The sequence below is a fragment of the Phocoena sinus genome, chromosome 9, assembly GCF_008692025.1.
Source record: "Phocoena sinus isolate mPhoSin1 chromosome 9, mPhoSin1.pri, whole genome shotgun sequence".
NCBI classification, from domain to species: Eukaryota; Metazoa; Chordata; class Mammalia; order Artiodactyla; family Phocoenidae; genus Phocoena; species Phocoena sinus.
The window spans coordinates 55,263,171-55,276,959 of NC_045771.1; the positions used below are offsets into that span (position 1 = coordinate 55,263,171).

Below are 13,789 nucleotides of genomic sequence, written 5' to 3' on the forward strand. Positions count from 1 at the left end.
GAGTGGTCATGGGAAACTGGCCAGAGTCCTGTGTAGTTTCAATTTGCTTTCTCCACCTTGTTTTGTGAGTAAGCAAGTGTGTGTTCACACTTCACAAGTGGAGTCCAGGTTTCTTACAGCCCCTGTGTGAGTCATACTGGTTTTCTAACCAGCTGAGGGGAGTCTTTCTTCCCACTGTTGGAACTCAGGGCTTGGCGGCCCAATATGTGGCTCTAACAGCTCACTCCCCAGGGAAGATCTCCCTCCTCTTCTGAGTCCTCTCCCAAGAGCACAGGTCCCGACCTGACTGCTTCTCTTCCCTTCCTATCTGATTACATATCTGTCTCTCTTATGGGTTGTATAAGTCTTTCTGAGAGTTTTCAGTTAGTTTTCAGTGAGAATTGCTCCACGTGTATATATTTTTTTGATGTGTTTGTTGGATTCCACGTCTTCCTGTTATACCTTCTTGCTCTTAATCTCCTTCAAATTTGATGAAAACAATGTGTTACAACTCATCTGCCAAGGGGGACCTTCAAGATGGCGATGGAGTAAGACGTGGAGATCACCTTCCTCCCCACAAATACACCAAATGTACATAAACATGTGGAGCAACTGCTACAGAGTACCTACTGAACACTGGCAGAAGACCTCAGACTTCTGAAAAGGCAAGAAAATCCCCTTATACCTGGGTAGGGCAAAAGAAAAAAGAAAAAGCAGAGACAAAAGCATAGGGTTAGGACCTGCACCTCTGGGAGGGAGCTGTGAAGGAGGAAAGGTTTCCACACACTAGGAAGCCCCTTCACAGTTGGAGACTGTGGGTGGCGGAGGGGGAAAGCTTCGGAGCCACGGGGGAGAGCGCAGCAACAGGGTTGCAGAGGGCAAAGTGGAGAGATTCCCGCACAGAGGATCAGTGCTGACCAGCACTCACCAGTCTGAGAGGCTTGTCTGCTCACCCGGTGGGGCGGGTGGGGGCTGGGAGCTGCGGCTCGGGCTTCGGAGGTCAGATCCCAGGGAGAGGACTGGGATTGGCTGCATGAACACAGCCTGAAGGGAGCTAGTGCGCCACAGCTAGCCAAGAGGGAGTCCGGGAAAAACTCTGGAACTGCCTAAGAGGCAAGAGACCATTGTTTCAGGGTGTGCAAGGGGAGGGGATTCCTTCCCTGTCTGCCCACAGAAGGCACAGCACTGCCTTATTGAGCTCCAGAGATGGGCGCGAGCCATGGCTATCAGCTGGGACACCACAGACAGGCATGAAAGGCTAATGCTGCTGCTGCAGCCACCAAGAATCCTGTGTGCAAGCACAGGTCACTATCTATAGCCCCCTGGGAGCCTGTGCAGCACGCCACTGCCAGGGTCCCCTGATCCAGAGACAACTTCCCTGGGAGAACTCACGGTACGCCTCAGGCTGTTGCAATGTCACAACGGCCTCTGCTGTGGCAGTCTTGCCCTGCATTCCACTTATAACTACCGTACCCCTCCCCATCCCCGCATGAGTGAGCCAGGGCCCCCTAATCAGCCGCTGCTTTAACCTCATCCTGTCTGGGTAGGAACATAAGCCTGAGGGCACCCTACATGCAGAGGTGGGGCCAAAACCAAAGCTGAACCCCGGGAGCTGTGCAAACAAAGAAGAGAAAGGGAAATTTCTCCGTGCAGCCTCAAGAGCAGTGGATTAAATCTCCAGAATCAACTTGATGTACCCTGCATCTGTGGAATGCCTGAATAGAAAATGAATCAACCCAAAACTGAGGTGGTAGACTTTGGGAGCAACTGTAGGCTTGGGGTTTGCTGTCTGTGACTGACTTGTTCTGATTTTTATGTTTATCTTAGTGTAGTTTTTAGTACTTATTATTGTTGGAGGACTTGCTTATTGCTTTGGTTGCTCTCTCCTTTTTTTTAATTACTTTCGAAGTTTTTAAATTTTAATAATTTAAAAATTTTATTTAGTTTTTACTTTTTATTTTTTTATTTTTTTCTCCCTTTTCTTCTGAGCCGTGTGGCTGACAGGGTCTTGGTGCTCCAGCCTGGTGTCAGGCCTGAGCCTCTGAGATGGGAGAGTAGAGTTAAGGACATCAATCGGTGAAAGCTCTCCCATAGATCTCCGTCTCAGCTCTAAGACCCAGCTACACCCAACGGTCAGCAAGCTCCAGTGCTGGACGCTCCATGCCAAACAACTAGCAAGACAGGAGCACAGACCCATCCATTAGCAGAACTCATACTGAGTTCACAGAAACCCCAAAACACACCACCAGGTGCAGCCCTGCCCACCAGAAAGACAAGATCCCGCCCCACCCACCAGAACACAGGCACCAGTCCCCTCCACCAGGAAACCTACACAACCCACTGAACCAACCTGACCCACTGGGGACAGACACCAAAAACAATGGGAACTACAAACCTGTAGCCTGCGAAAAGGAGACCCCCAAACACAGTAAGTTAAGCAAAATGGGAAGACAGAGAAATATGTGGCAGATGAAGAAGCAAGGTAAAAACCCACCAGACCAAACAAATGAAGAGGAAATAGGCAGTCTACCTGAAAAAGAATTCAGAGTAATAATAGTAAAGAGGATCCAAAATCTTGGAAATAGAATGGAGAAAGTAAAAGAAATGTTTAACAAGGACCTAGAAAAGCTAACGAGCAAACAAACAATGATGAACAACACAATACATGAAATTAAAAATTCTCTAAAAGGAATCAATAGCAGAATAACTGAGGTAGAACGGATAAGTGACCTGAAATATAAAGTAGTGGAAAAAACTACTGCAGGACAGAATAAAGAAAAAAAAAATGAAAAGAATTGAGGACAGTCTCAGAGTCCACTGGGACAACATTAAACACACCAACATTCGAATTATAGGGGTTCCAGAAGAAGAAGAGAAAAACAAAGGGTCTGAGATAATATTTGAAGAGATTATAGTCGAAAACTTCCCCAATATAAGAAAGGAAATAGGCAAGTCCAGGAAGCACAGAGAGTCCCATACAGGATAAATCCAAGGAGAAACATGCCAAGACACATATTGATCAAATTATCAAAAATTAAATACAAAGAAAAAATATTAAAAGCAGCAGGGAAAAGGAACAAATAAATACAAGGGAATCCCCATAAGGTTAACAGCTGATCTTTCAACAGAAACTCTGCAAGCCAGAAGGGAGTGGCAGCACATATTTAAAGTGATAAAAGGGAAAAACCTATAACCAAGATTATTCTACCAGCAAGGATCTCATTCATATTCGATGGAGCAATCAAAATCTTTATAGACAAGCAAAAGTTAAGAGAATTCAGCACCACCAAACCAGCTTTACAACAAATGCTAAAGAAACTTCACTAGGCAGGAAACACAAGAGAAGGAAAAGACCTCCAAAAACAAACCCAAAACTATTAAGAAAATGGTAATAGGAACATACATATTGATAATTACGTTAAATGTACATGGATTAAATGCGCCAATCAAAAGACATAGACTGGGTGAATGGATACAAAAACAAGACTCATAAATATGCTGTCTACAAGAGACCCACTTCAGACCCAGGGACACATACAGACTGAAAGTGAGGGGATGGAAAAAGATATTCCATGCAAATGGAAATCAAAAGAAAGTTGGAGTAGCAATTCTCATATCAGACAAAATAGACTTTAAAGCAAAGACTATTACAAGAGAGAAGAACAGTACATAATAGTCAAGGGATCAATCCAAGAAGAAGATATAACAATTGTAAATATTTATGCACCAACATAGGAGCACCTCAATACATAAGGCAGATGCTAACAGCCACAAAAAGGAGAAAACAACAGTAACATAATCATTGTAGGGGACTTTAATACCCCAGTGAAAATAAATAAGGAAACACAAGCTCTAAATGACACATTAAACAAGATAGACTTAATTGATATTTATAGGGCAGTCTGTCCAAAAACAACAGAATACACTTTCTTCTCAAGTGCTCATGGACCATTCTCCAGGCTATATCATATCTTGGGTCACAACTTGAGCCTGGGAAATTTAGAGAAAATTGAAATCATATCAAGTGTCTTTTCCCGCCACAACACTATGAGACTAGATATCAATTACAGGAAAAAAAACTGTAAAAAATGCAAACACATGGAGGCTAAACAATATGCTACTAAATAACCAAAAGGTCACTGAAGAAATCAAAGAGGAAATCCAAAAATACCTAGAAACAAATGACAATGAAATCACGAAGACCCAAAACCTATGGGATGCAGCAAAAGCAGTTCTAAGAGGGAAGTTTATAGCAATACAGTTGTACCTCAAGAAACAAGAAACATCTCAAATAAACATTCTAAACTTACACCTAAAGCATTTAGAGAAAGAAGAACAAAAAAACCCCCAAAGTTAGCAGAAGGAAAGAAACCATCAAAGATCAGATCAGAAATAAATGAAAAAGAAATTACGGAAACAATAGCAAAGATCAATGAAACTAAAAGCTGGTTCTTTCAGAAGATAAAGAAAATTCATAAACCATTAGCCAAACCTATCAAGAAAGAAAAAAAAGGAGAAGACTCAAATTAATAAGATTAGAAATGAAAAAGGAGAAGTAACAACTGACCCTGCATCATAAATACAAAGAATTATGGGGGATTGCTACAAGCAACTATATGCCAATAAAATGCACAACCTGGAAGAAATGGACAAATTCTTAGAACAGCCCAACCTCTGAGACTGAACCAGGAAGAAACAGAAAATTTAAACAGACCAATCACAAGAACTGAAATTGAGACTGTGATTTAAAATCTTCCAAAAAACAAAATCCCAGGACTAGATGGCTTCGTAGCGAATTCTATCAAACATTTAGAGAAGAGCTAATAGCTTCTCAAACTCTTCCAAAATACAACAGAGGAAGGAACACTCCCAAACTCATTCTGTGAGGCCACCATCAACCTGATACCAAAAGCAGAGATGTCACAAAAAAAGCAAACTACAGACCAATATAACTGATGAACATAGATGCAATAATCCTCAACAAAATACTAGCAAACAGAATCCAACAGCACATTATACGGATCATACACCATGATCAAGTGGGGTTTATTCCAGGAATGCAAGGATTCTTCAATATACGCAAATCAATCAACGTGATACACCATATTAACAAATTGAAGGAGAAAACCCATATGATCATCTCAATAGATGCAGAGAAAGCTTTCAACAAAATTCAACACCCATTAATGATAAAAACCCTGCAGAAAGTAGGCATAGAGGGAACTTTCCTCAGCATAATAAAGGCCATATATGACAAACCCACAGCCAACATCATCCTCAATGGTGAAAAACTGAAAGCATTTCCACTAAGATCAGGAACAAGACAACATTGCCCACTTTCACCAGTCTTATTCAACATAGTTTTGGAAGTTTTAGCCACAGAAATCAGAGAAGAAAAGAAAATAAAAGGAATCCAAATCGGAAAAGAAGAAGTAAAGCTGTCACTGTTTGCAGATGACATGATACTATACATAGAGAATCCTAAAGATGCTACCAGAAAACTACTAGAGCTAATCAATGAATTTGGTAAAGTAGCAGGATACAAAATTAATGCACAGATATCTCTTATACACTAATGATGAAAAATCTGAAAAGAGTAATTAAGGAAACACTCCCATTTACCATTGCAGCAACAACAACAAAAAAACCTAGTAATAAACCTACCTAAGGAGACAAAAGACCTATATGCAGAAAACTATAAGACACTGATGAAAGAAATTAAAGATGATACAAACAGATGGAGAGATATACCATGTTCTTGGATTGGAAGAATCAACATTGTGAAAATGATTCTACTTCCCAAAGCAATCTACAGATTCAATGCAATCCCTATCTAACTACCAACGGCATTTTTCACAGAACTAGAACAAAAACTGCACAATTTGTATGGAAATACAAAAGACACCAAATAGCCAAAGAAATCTTGAGCAAGAAAAACGGAGCTGGAGGAATCAGGCTCCCTGACTTCAGACTATACTACAGAGCTACAGTAATCAGGACAGTATGGTACTGGCACAAAAACAGAAATATAGATCAATGGAACAGGATAGAAAGCCCAGAGAGAAACCCACGCACATATGGTCACCTTATCTTTGATCAAGGAGTCAGGAATGTACAGTGGAGAAAGGACAGCCTCTTCAATAAGTGGTGCTGGGAAAACTTGACAACTACATGTAAAAGAATGAAATTAGAACACTCCCTAACACCATACACAAAAATAAACTCAAAATGGATTAATGACCTAAATGTAAGTCCAGACACTCTAAAACTCTTAGAAGAAAACATAGGCAGAACACCCTATGACATAAATCACAGCAAGATCCTTTTTGACCTACCTCCTAGAGAAATGGAATTAAAATAAAAAATAAATGGGGCTTCCCTGGTGGCACAGTGGTTGAGAGTCCGCCTGCCGATGCAGGGGACACGGGTTCGGGACACGGGTTCATGCCCCGGTCCAGGAAGATCCCACATGCCGCGGAGCGGCTGGGCCCGTGAGCCATGGCTGCTGAGCCTGCGCGTCCAGAGCCTATGCTCCTCAACGGGAGAGGCCACAACAGTGAGAGGCCCGCATACCACAAAAACAAGAATAATATAAATAAAAATAAATAAATAAACAAACAAATGGGACCATATGAAACTTAAAAACTTTTTAACAGCAAAGGAAACCATAAACAAGACAAAAAGACAATCCTCTTTGTCTTTTGAATGGGAGAAAATATTTGCAAGTAAAGCAACTGACAAAGGATATCTCCAAAATTTACAAGCAGCTTATACGACTCAATATCAAAAAATCAAACAACCCAATCCAAAAATGGGCAGAAGACCTAAATAGACATTTGTCCAAAGAAGATATACAGATTGCCAACAAACACATGAAAAGATGCTCAACATCACTGATCATTAGAGAAATGCAAGTCAAAACTACAATGAGGTATCACCTCACACTGGTCAGAATGGCCAACTTCAGAAAATCTACAAACAGTGCTGGAGAGGGTGTGGAGAAGAAGGAACCGTCTTGCACTGTTGGTAGGAATGTAAATTGATATAGCCACTCTGAAGAACTGTATGGAGGTTGCTGAAAAAACTAAAAATAGAACTACCATATGACCCAGCAATCCCACTACTGGGCATATACCCTGAGAAAACCGTATTTCAAGAAGAGTCATGTACCACAATGTTCATTGCAGCTCTGTTTACAGTAGCCAGGTAATGGAAGCAACCTAAATGGCCATCGGCTGATGAATGGATAAAGAAAATGTGGCCCGTATATACAATGGAATATTACTCAGCCATGAAAAGAAAGGAAATCGAGTTATTTGTAGTGAGGTGGATGGACCTAGAGACTGTCTTACAGAATGAAGTAAGTCAGAAAGAGAAAAGCAAATACCATATGGTAACACATACATATGGAATCTAAAAAAAAAAATGGTTCTGAAGAGCCTAGGGGCAGGACAGGAATAATGACGCAGGTATAGAGAATGGACTTGAGGACACAGGGAGGGGGGAAGGATAAGCTGGGATGAAGTGAGAGAGTGGCATGGATATATATACACTGCCAAGTGTAAAACAGCTAGCTAGTAGGAAGCGGCCACATAGCACAAGGAGATCAGCTCAGTGCTTTGTGACCACCTGGATGGGTGGGGTAGGAAGAGTGGGAGGGAGACCCAAGGAGGGTATATCGGGATATATGTATATGTATAGCTGATGCACTTTGTTATACAGCAGAAACTAACACAACTTTGTAAAGCAATTATACTCCAATAAAGATGTTAAAATAAATAAAAATAAAAACTCATCTCCCTAGAATACTGATTTTGAAATTAATTTATTATTAAATGGAATTTTTTAATGATATAAAGTACCATTTGTTTTCAGTCATTTTCACTGTATATACTATTGGTGTTTAATTTGGATAAAAATTATGTGGTGTAATAGGGAAGAGAGTTCTGCTAATGGATTACTTCTTTAATTCAAGGTATTGTTTACATACAACTGGGGCAGGTATAGAGAAGTAAGGCATTGTGTTTAACCTCTAGAGGATCTGAAATAAATACACAAGGGACTGCTCACTCTAAATTGAATGTGAGTGCAGCAATTGACAAAGTGTCCCAATATGTTGATGATTTTATTAGTATCCTTTCAGGCAACATAAACCCATTAAAGGTAGAACCATTAAAAAAAAAAATCCTAGAGAATTGCTAGAAGTTAGAGAGATCTGGCGAAAACACTGGTTTATCAGAATATCCAGGCCTTAAGAAGGTGGGAACCAGGTCAATTCAGGGAACTTCATCTGCAGGAAGGTGGTCATTCTTGCAAGTTCTTTGCCTTTAATGTGACTTATTTCATCAACATATGCTAGTTTCTTTCCATCCTGGTCCCAGGTGACTTTATCTCCAAACTTTCAGTAGAAGTATCTGATTGGCTGTCTGCCTGTACTATGGATTCGGTGTTCCTGTTGGGTTCTGTGGTCTGGGAGGCAAGGTCTCCTGATATGCTCGACTGCCTTACTAGATAGGAACTGTGAGCCTGGCAGAAGAATTTGACCATAGTAGATGACTGATAATGAATAAGAGCTTAAGAAATAAACTCATAAAGGGAGCTGTCCTGTCTGGCAGAATGTGCATGGAAGGCTTTGTAGAAGAGATTACATTTAAATTATATTATATAGGTTGGGTTGGATTTACATGTCAAGAGCAAACAAATGAAGAAAAAGGGAGTTCTAGGTATTAGAGTAACGTGAGTCAAGTTATATAGGTTTATGCTTGGCCTGTGGACAGATCAGTATGGCTCAGAGATCCTCAGTGTAGCTGCCCTAAATCACCTGAGAAGCCCAAGTCAATGCATTGCCTCTAACTGACTGAAACAGAGTCTCTGGGGTTTGTGTTCAGATCATTTGCATTTTTTAAAAGTTCCCCAAATGATTTTGATGCAAAGAGAGCTTTGAGCCCTGGACAGCTATAGCGGATAATACATTATGAATTTGTGAAATAGAGTTGGAAAAGGGTATTAGAACAAGACTATGGAGGCTTTCTATATCAAGCTAAGGAGTTTCTTGGCCATATCCTGTGAGTAACGTAGTCAGTGAGGCTTATATTTTATTGGTTTGCACCATTTTCTGAGCCTATGTAGTTGCATCTACTTGGAGTCCTTTCTGGGCAGTAGACAGAGAAGGGAAAGGAAAGTTAAGGGATCTAGGTACATGTGGCACAGCCCTTTATACTTATTTAGAATATTATTTGTTCATTGTTTCTCCTTTGTAGGAGTAGATGTTCTAATTTCAGATTTAGATGTTCTAATTAGATGTTCTAATTCCAGATTTAGTATTCTTAGCAGAGTATATTGATGTTTTAGTAACAGTTCTTTCTTCTCTCTTTAGGGGAGTCGGCTGCATCTTTGTTGAAATGATCCAAGGAGTTGCTGCTTTTCCAGGAATGAAAGACATTCAGGATCAACTTGAACGAATATTTCTGGTAAGTTATTTACAGAATACTTCTGAAAAAAATTGGACTTGAATGCATCCCTCAGTGACAAATCCTACAGTGGTAGTGGAAAATAATTTCAAACAAATTTGTTGGTTGTCACATTTAATTCTAACATATTTTTGGATCTTTGCAAAAGCAGGAAATTAGTGAAGAATTGTGTTTTTAAACTACTGCACATGAATAATATGCCAAAATGGTAAGAAAGGGTAGGATGTCAGAGGCAATATAGAAGAGTGGGTTGAAAACGAAGGCTCTGACAAAAATTCCAAATAATTTATATAGATATCCCCCCTTCAAGTAGGTGTATCTTATTCCCTCCCACTCCTGCCTACTTAAATGTGGGCTTTGATTGGTAACTTTTTTTCTAAAAAGTAGAGCATGGAAAGAAGGGAAGGGAGGATAGTAACTTCAAAATGGAGAAACCAGGCAAATGGTACTTTAGCCCGGTCTTCAAGGTTAAGATCATCAAAGATAAGTCACATTGGTAGTATGTACCCTTTGTATAACGTATTGAGAACAGTACTTCTCCTCTGTAGTCTTCCTCCGAAAACCATAACCCCAGCCTAATCTGGAAAGCCACATCACACAAACCCAAACTGAGGGACATTTACAAAATACCTGACTAGTACTTTTCAAAACTGTCAAGGTCATGAAAAACAGGGAAAGTCTGAAAAACTGTCACAGCCCAGAGGAGGCTAGGGAGACATGACAGCGTAATGTAATGTGGTATCCTCCATGGAATCCTGAGACAAAAGAAGAACATTAGGGAAAAATGAGTTAAATACAAGTGAAGTGTGCAGTTTAGTTAATATCAGCATAGCAGTGTGTGCTCCTTAGGTGTGATGGAAGTTCCCTGTAATGTAAGATTTCATCAATGAGGGAAACTGGTGAGGAGTATACAGGAACTGTCTGTATTACTCTTCACAACTTTTCTATAAATATAAAACTATTCTAAAATTTTAAATTAAAAAATTTTTGTTAATCTGTGAAAAATAAAAATAAAATTTGTTCTGTAGCCAGATGAGCTGGTTTTGTCACCTGCTCTGGTCACTTTGGGCAAGGGACTTAGTTCTCTGAACCTTAGTTTTCCTGTGGGTAAAATAAGGGATAATGATAAAACCTACCTCATAGATTGTTTTGAGGAATAATTAACTTAATTACATAAAGTGCTTTTAGAACTATGCCTGACACATAATAAATACCCAATAGATGTGTTGTTATTATTTTAATCAAATCATTTTTATACCAGATATTTTCATTCAGTGGAACTTCCACATTAGCTAATATTCATATAAACTTATTATTTAAAACATGGAATAAGAGCTAGACAAATTAATTTTTTTTGTTAAAAGGAGTCACACTATATACATTGTAGCAGTTAACCACATTATCATACTTTTAAAAAATAAATCTCCCATGTGAAATCACTGGGGCACATTTTAGAATGGACCTTGTGAAGACATGCACTTATTGGATTATGCAAGTACACCCTTAAAATGTAGCTTTCATATTAAGTATAAGGACCACAGGAGGGTATAGTGATATGAATTGAGACTCCATCACTGCTGTGTTCACCTTGATGTCAGCATTAAATGATAAGAAAAGGAATATGAAAACTAGAAAATCAAAGCACACGTGATTCCACCATGCAGTATCCTATACCCCAGGCATCCCTGTGTATTCACAGTGGGTGGACAAACAGCAGAGTCTCTAATATTATAGAAACTTTCTTCAAAGTCTTATCTTATTGGTTTCTTCTCCCAGAGGCTGTCTGTATCCACTTCCTTTCAGTTTTACTTAATTATTATTATCATCCATAAATTCCCACACAGAGTGTTAAAATAATGTCTTATGATTATAATAATGCAGCCTTATAATGGAAAATTCCCACTATGTCAAAAAGTATAAAAGTTGAAAAACCCCTTTGTCCTACTACCCAGAGAAAATTACTTTTAGTATTTCGGTATATATCTTCCATTTCAACACATGTTAAAAAAATTAAATTGTATCTTGTATACTATTTTGTAACTTTCTTTTTTCACTTAACAATAGGTAGTTAACACCTTTCATTGGAAAATAAATCCAGAAACTTATCATCATTCTTAGTGATGAGTATTTCATCGTATGGATGAGAATTATTTGCTTAATCAGCCTGATATTGTTTATAGTCTTTAACTATTATAAAGCGCTGTCAGAAATATTCTTTGCACAGTTATCCTATTAATTAAGAAAAATTATTAGAATTGAAAGTCCTGAATTGAATACAGTTTAATTTTCATAAGTCTATTGACCATTCTTATACTTCATTCCCTCCATCTAAACTCATGAAACACTTCCTTCTCTCTGTTGTCAAGAAAGTCGCTTACTGATTTCATTGAGATTGTATTGAGCCTATAGATTATATTACAAAGAAATGATATAAAATGAACTTTCCCAGCCAAGGAAAAATAATCTCTTTATTCATATTTCATGGCCCTTAGCATAAATTTAACATAAACATATTTCTCTTTTCCTTTTTTCTAATCAAGCCTTTATTTTCATTCAGCTATTTTAAGTAACTTTCCACAGTTATTTTCCCCAAACAAGTTTATTAACTTGTTCACATATTGTGAAAAACATGACAGGAGAGGGAATTTTAATGGGCTATACTTTGCATCATATAGATCTTTATGCCAAAAAACATATCTTTAAATATTTAGCTTTTTAATTTATTTAAAGCTTAAATATAATAATACCACTTAATTATATTCTGATAATAATTTCCTAAACTTTAGATTCCACTTAACTATTCACTGTGATAACTATTGAACAATACTTATATAACCTTGTCAAATTACCTATTTTTTATGCTAAAATCATTAATTTACTATATTTGAAATCAGAAAACTTCAAAGGGAAATTATATAGAAAGAAATATCCCTACATATACATTATTTCAGGGTAAATTTAAAAGAAAAAGAAATGGTTGTATAAATGAGATATATTCTATAGCAGTTGTATCAAAAATTTTGTGTCATGAAAACATAGTTTATTGATATAGCTTAGTCAAAGTTATAATTTTCAATATTATTTTTATAATGTAAGTCATTTCCAATAGGTACTATCTTGTTGAATTGCTTCTTGTATGGAGATTTTGTTATTATTTCTTAATTTTATGACAATTATTTCCTAATTTTATGGGTATTCAGAGACCTTTGAGCCATGACTAGGCTTTTAATAAATCAGAGAAATACATCATTGTAAATTGTCTATGGGAATATTGATACACCAAGCTACTGTTTGCTCTTATTAGACCACAGAGACGCTTAAATGCGGATAAGCATCATGATTTATGGTAATAACTCCTTCATTTACTGTAGTTTATTTTACACGTGTAATGATTTTTACAAGTAAAATGTCCTTTGGTAATCAGGAGATAAAGATCCTCATCTATATAAAATTGCTGCTTTAGAATTAAATAATGTTATGTTTTACCCTGAAGAATTAGACGTGACCAAAAAAGAAAAGAGAGAGAGAAATCTGCAAACTTCTTTTGACAGTAAATGTTATCATCTTAAATATTTTATTTCCTCCCCTGAATTGTTTAAATTTGCAAATGCTAGCCGTATGACACATTAAACAAGCAGACTCTCAGGAGTTGTGCGATCATTGGAAGTAGAAATTTTACTAACCCAATGTGGTTGAATCACTGGGAAAAAATGCTTTTTCTTGGTGACCTTTTATGTCTGGTCTGAAGAGGAATAACTTTTAAATGTGATTAAATCCACTTTCACGGGCTTCTCATGTAAACTGCCAGAGACTCTTTTCTAAAGCAGCAGTTGTGTATCTGGCCTCTCGTAAAGCATTGCCAAGGAGCTAATCAACTTTGAAAAGTCACGAAACGTGGAATTGTTCGTTTTGTTTTGTGTTTTAATACAGGGATTAAAGTCCATTCATTTGCCTGTGAACTGTATATAGAAAGGTGGTTGGTTAATAACTTTGAAGCACAGAATTCAAGCTTGTTACCCAAGATGACTAATATAATTAACTCCTACACACTGAGTCTTTATGTGAAAAGCAACAAAGATCAGTCACTACAGCCTTTATATTTTTCTTTTGAAGGTTTTCTTTTTCTTGTTTTTTCTTTTTCCTTCCTTTGGTGGGAAGGAGCAGTTCACATTCTTAACAAGTCCAGTGCATTCACTTCCACAACATAGTAACTGTGTTGCTCTATGTAAGGTGAGCTGGCTATACTGCAGTCTGAGATTTCACCATTAAATCATTTTCCTTGAAATTGTGATGCTCATATACAAGAAAGGAAGGAAAGTGATAGAATTTTGACAAATTAT

The 13,789-nt window shown here is 37.9% G+C and overlaps 1 protein-coding gene across 3 annotated transcripts in view; it reads left to right on the top strand.

Moving 5' to 3' along the window:
• Window positions 1-13,789, top strand: part of CDK14 (cyclin dependent kinase 14) — a 595,562-nt gene that overhangs the window by 385,419 nt on the left and 196,354 nt on the right. For all 3 annotated transcript variants that reach the window (XM_032642400.1, XM_032642402.1, XM_032642401.1), the window contains one exon: window positions 9,356-9,449. In XM_032642400.1, coding sequence (XP_032498291.1) covers window positions 9,356-9,449 — 94 coding nt within the window. The remainder of the gene's footprint in view (window positions 1-9,355; window positions 9,450-13,789) is intronic.